At 43.2% G+C, this 2,632-nt stretch overlaps 1 protein-coding gene and 1 long non-coding RNA gene across 4 annotated transcripts in view; one reads left to right on the top strand and one right to left on the bottom strand.

Moving 5' to 3' along the window:
• Positions 1-612, top strand: part of LOC109828760 — a 30,857-nt gene extending 30,245 nt beyond the window's left edge. For all 3 annotated transcript variants that reach the window (XR_002243830.1, XR_002243828.1, XR_002243826.1), the window contains one exon: positions 131-612. This is a non-coding gene — a long non-coding RNA (uncharacterized LOC109828760). The remainder of the gene's footprint in view (positions 1-130) is intronic.
• LOC109828759 (cytochrome P450 734A6-like) overlaps positions 1,666-2,632 on the bottom strand; it is a 2,626-nt gene continuing 1,659 nt past the window's right edge. Inside the window, 4 exon segments of the mRNA XM_020395680.1 lie at positions 1,666-2,068; positions 2,071-2,295; positions 2,297-2,353; positions 2,442-2,632. The exon segment at positions 2,442-2,632 is cut by the window's right edge and continues 34 nt beyond it. Coding sequence (XP_020251269.1) covers positions 1,886-2,068; positions 2,071-2,295; positions 2,297-2,353; positions 2,442-2,632 — 656 coding nt within the window. The 3' untranslated portion in view covers positions 1,666-1,885.

Here is a 2,632-nt window from a genome sequence, read left to right as displayed (position 1 = left end):
GATCTGTAATTTTTTCAATTATTAGCGTATGTTTTTGATGATAATGGAATAATTCTTTTTCACCAATAAGAAGATAGCTGTGATACAATGCGTATTGAACTTCGTTTCCATTAACAGAAGTACTTGACAGGTTTGTGCAAGGTACTAATTCAGTTGCGGGAGAGCTTCAAACTGCAAAAGGAGCAAAGTGATATGATGTGTCATCTCAAAGCTGCCGTTGGACGAGAGCATGAGGAAAGCAATGAATGAGCCAAGGGAAAAATTCACCCTTGTGTATGGTTTACATAATTGTGCTCAAATAGACCTGACCATTGAATTTGGAAACTAGCCGGGCAATAATTGGCGTATGAATTTCTCCTCCATATAAGTTTGGTTCTAATATTGAGATTCTTTTAATTTCAACCCAGAAAGATCCCCCACAAATATTCGCTCCAATTACGGCACTTGTGATGCTAATGATTGTACATCTAAATCTTAACTGAAAGACTGCTTTCTGGAACTAGTACGCTGGAATTGCTTACTTTTTAGAGGGTTAGAGTGAGTCCCCCACTAGCCCTCTTAAAACCCTTTTGATGTGATGGTCTATGTGCGGGAAGCTAGTTGATTCTACTATCTCTTTGCTATTGAGTTTGTGAGCCTAACACACGAATTGATTGATGGTATCATATCTTGTGATCAGTATCAAATTTCTGCGGGAGTCCGGCAAAAAAATCATGTTTGTCCTTATGATTTCTTCGGATGGGTATTTTTTTTTTTTTTTTTTTTTTTTTTATGGGTTTTTTTTTTTTTTTTTTTTTTGTGATGATTGATTTGCAGTGAACAGTTAGACGAGCTTTATACCTTTTGTCAGTTTGTGTTCTGTCGTCTCTTATCATTTTACTCTGTCCCAGGTTATGATAAAGGTTATATTAGTCGGTCCATAGCTAAACGTACAACTCAGTCGAATCTACGTGATACGCAACATAAAAAGCTGGTCGAGCTGCCGTCTCCCATTCAAGTTTTTTTTTTTCTCTAGACAAAAACCTAGCTTGAACTTGTGAATGCACGACACCGCGAGGACCCAATTCTAGTTCTTTACCGTTCTCAGTAGAAGTTCAGATAGGACTCGTACGGTTAGATAATAACGCAGAGGCCAACCGTATCAGGGCCGCATACGCGGATACTTCGGGTGTATTACAGCACACCACAATGGATGCCAACTGTGTGGGACCCGGCAACACGCAGGGCTCTCCTCTGCGCCGCTACAGTCCCTGCGCTTGTTCTTATATATATATGCAAGAGGCTCGAAATCTGTGACAGCTAATAAAAAAGAGTTGATACAACAAACATTTGTTTCGGACTTTACACCCGTTGTTGCTGACATCCCCCAAGCAAAACCCATTACCTTACAAATATAGCTGTCTCCCAATACGCTCATAATCAACGAGAGAGAGGAGCTGAGAGAGAGAGATAAGTAAGGACAAGATCAACTTTACAATTCTTTTTTCACAAATAAAAAAAAAATTTTTTGAATAAAAAAGGTGGATGAAAATATATATTACAATTACATACACAAGCCAACAAACCCAAAAAAAAAAAAAAAAAAAAAAAAAAAAAAGGGAAAATAGAAAAAAGGGAGGGGGTGGGGGAGCAGAGTCTTGTCTCATTCTACGCTCTGTTAAAAAACCCAAAAAAAAAAAAAAAAAAAAATAGAAAAAAGGGAGGGGGTGGGGGAGCAGAGTCTTGTCTCATTCTACGCTCTGTTAACGGTATTTTCAGATCATTCTTTTCTCCCAACTTGACAACCAAACAGCTAGCAGTTAGTAGTGACAAACATTAAGGTAGGGGGGGTGTTTTCAATTAGTCATAGTTAAAAAATTAATCCTGGTGGCGGTGATTTCCTCCGTCATGAAAACCGTCCCGTTCTTTCGGATTCGGGTGACGAACGGAAGATAACGGGTGCACCGTACTTCGGGTATAGGAGCATCAGGACGGTCGGCGCATGAACGTACGACGGAGATAAACGGAAGGAGAACCGCTGGAGTAGGATGGCTATAGTGAGCTTTGTTTCCAAGAGTGGCAGGTGTTGGCGCTATCTGCTAGACGGTCCCGGTAGCCGAACGGATGTAACGGGTCGGGCAGCGGGCGCCCGGGCGACTTACGTTCATGCGATACCTGTGGTCTCGGGGTGTATTGGTGTATTGTCATCGGCCGCACATATCGGGTTCGTGATGATGCCTGATCGGTATAAAATCGTTCACACGGAATCTGGTATCCGCCGAGCTTCTCACTGGAGCTTTCGCCCCTTTCCTTATTCGTTGGCTACATGGCAGGTAGGGTACAGCCGTAACGTTTCGTTCAATATCATTCCCAACTGCCAGACACACATGTCAAAATTTTTACGGCAATTGCCACTAACGGGTAACGGGTTGAAGTGGTTTCGGACCGGTACAGTGCCTTACCGTTTTGAGCTTGGAGAGCTGGTCCTTGGATGGGACGTCACGTGACCCGCACACCTGGAGGACCTCGTCGCGTGCCTGCTCTTGCCACTCCGGGTGCATGGCTAGGAGCACGGTGGTCCACGTCAGCAGGTTGGAGGTCGTCTGCTTACCCGCGAAGAAGAACGTCTTGCACTCCTCCACGATGTCTCGCA

Source organism: Asparagus officinalis, chromosome 1 (assembly GCF_001876935.1).
Source record: "Asparagus officinalis chromosome 1, Aspof.V1, whole genome shotgun sequence".
NCBI classification, from domain to species: Eukaryota; Viridiplantae; Streptophyta; class Magnoliopsida; order Asparagales; family Asparagaceae; genus Asparagus; species Asparagus officinalis.
Note: the sequence above shows the minus strand (reverse complement) of the source record. Positions and strands in the feature narration are given on the sequence as shown.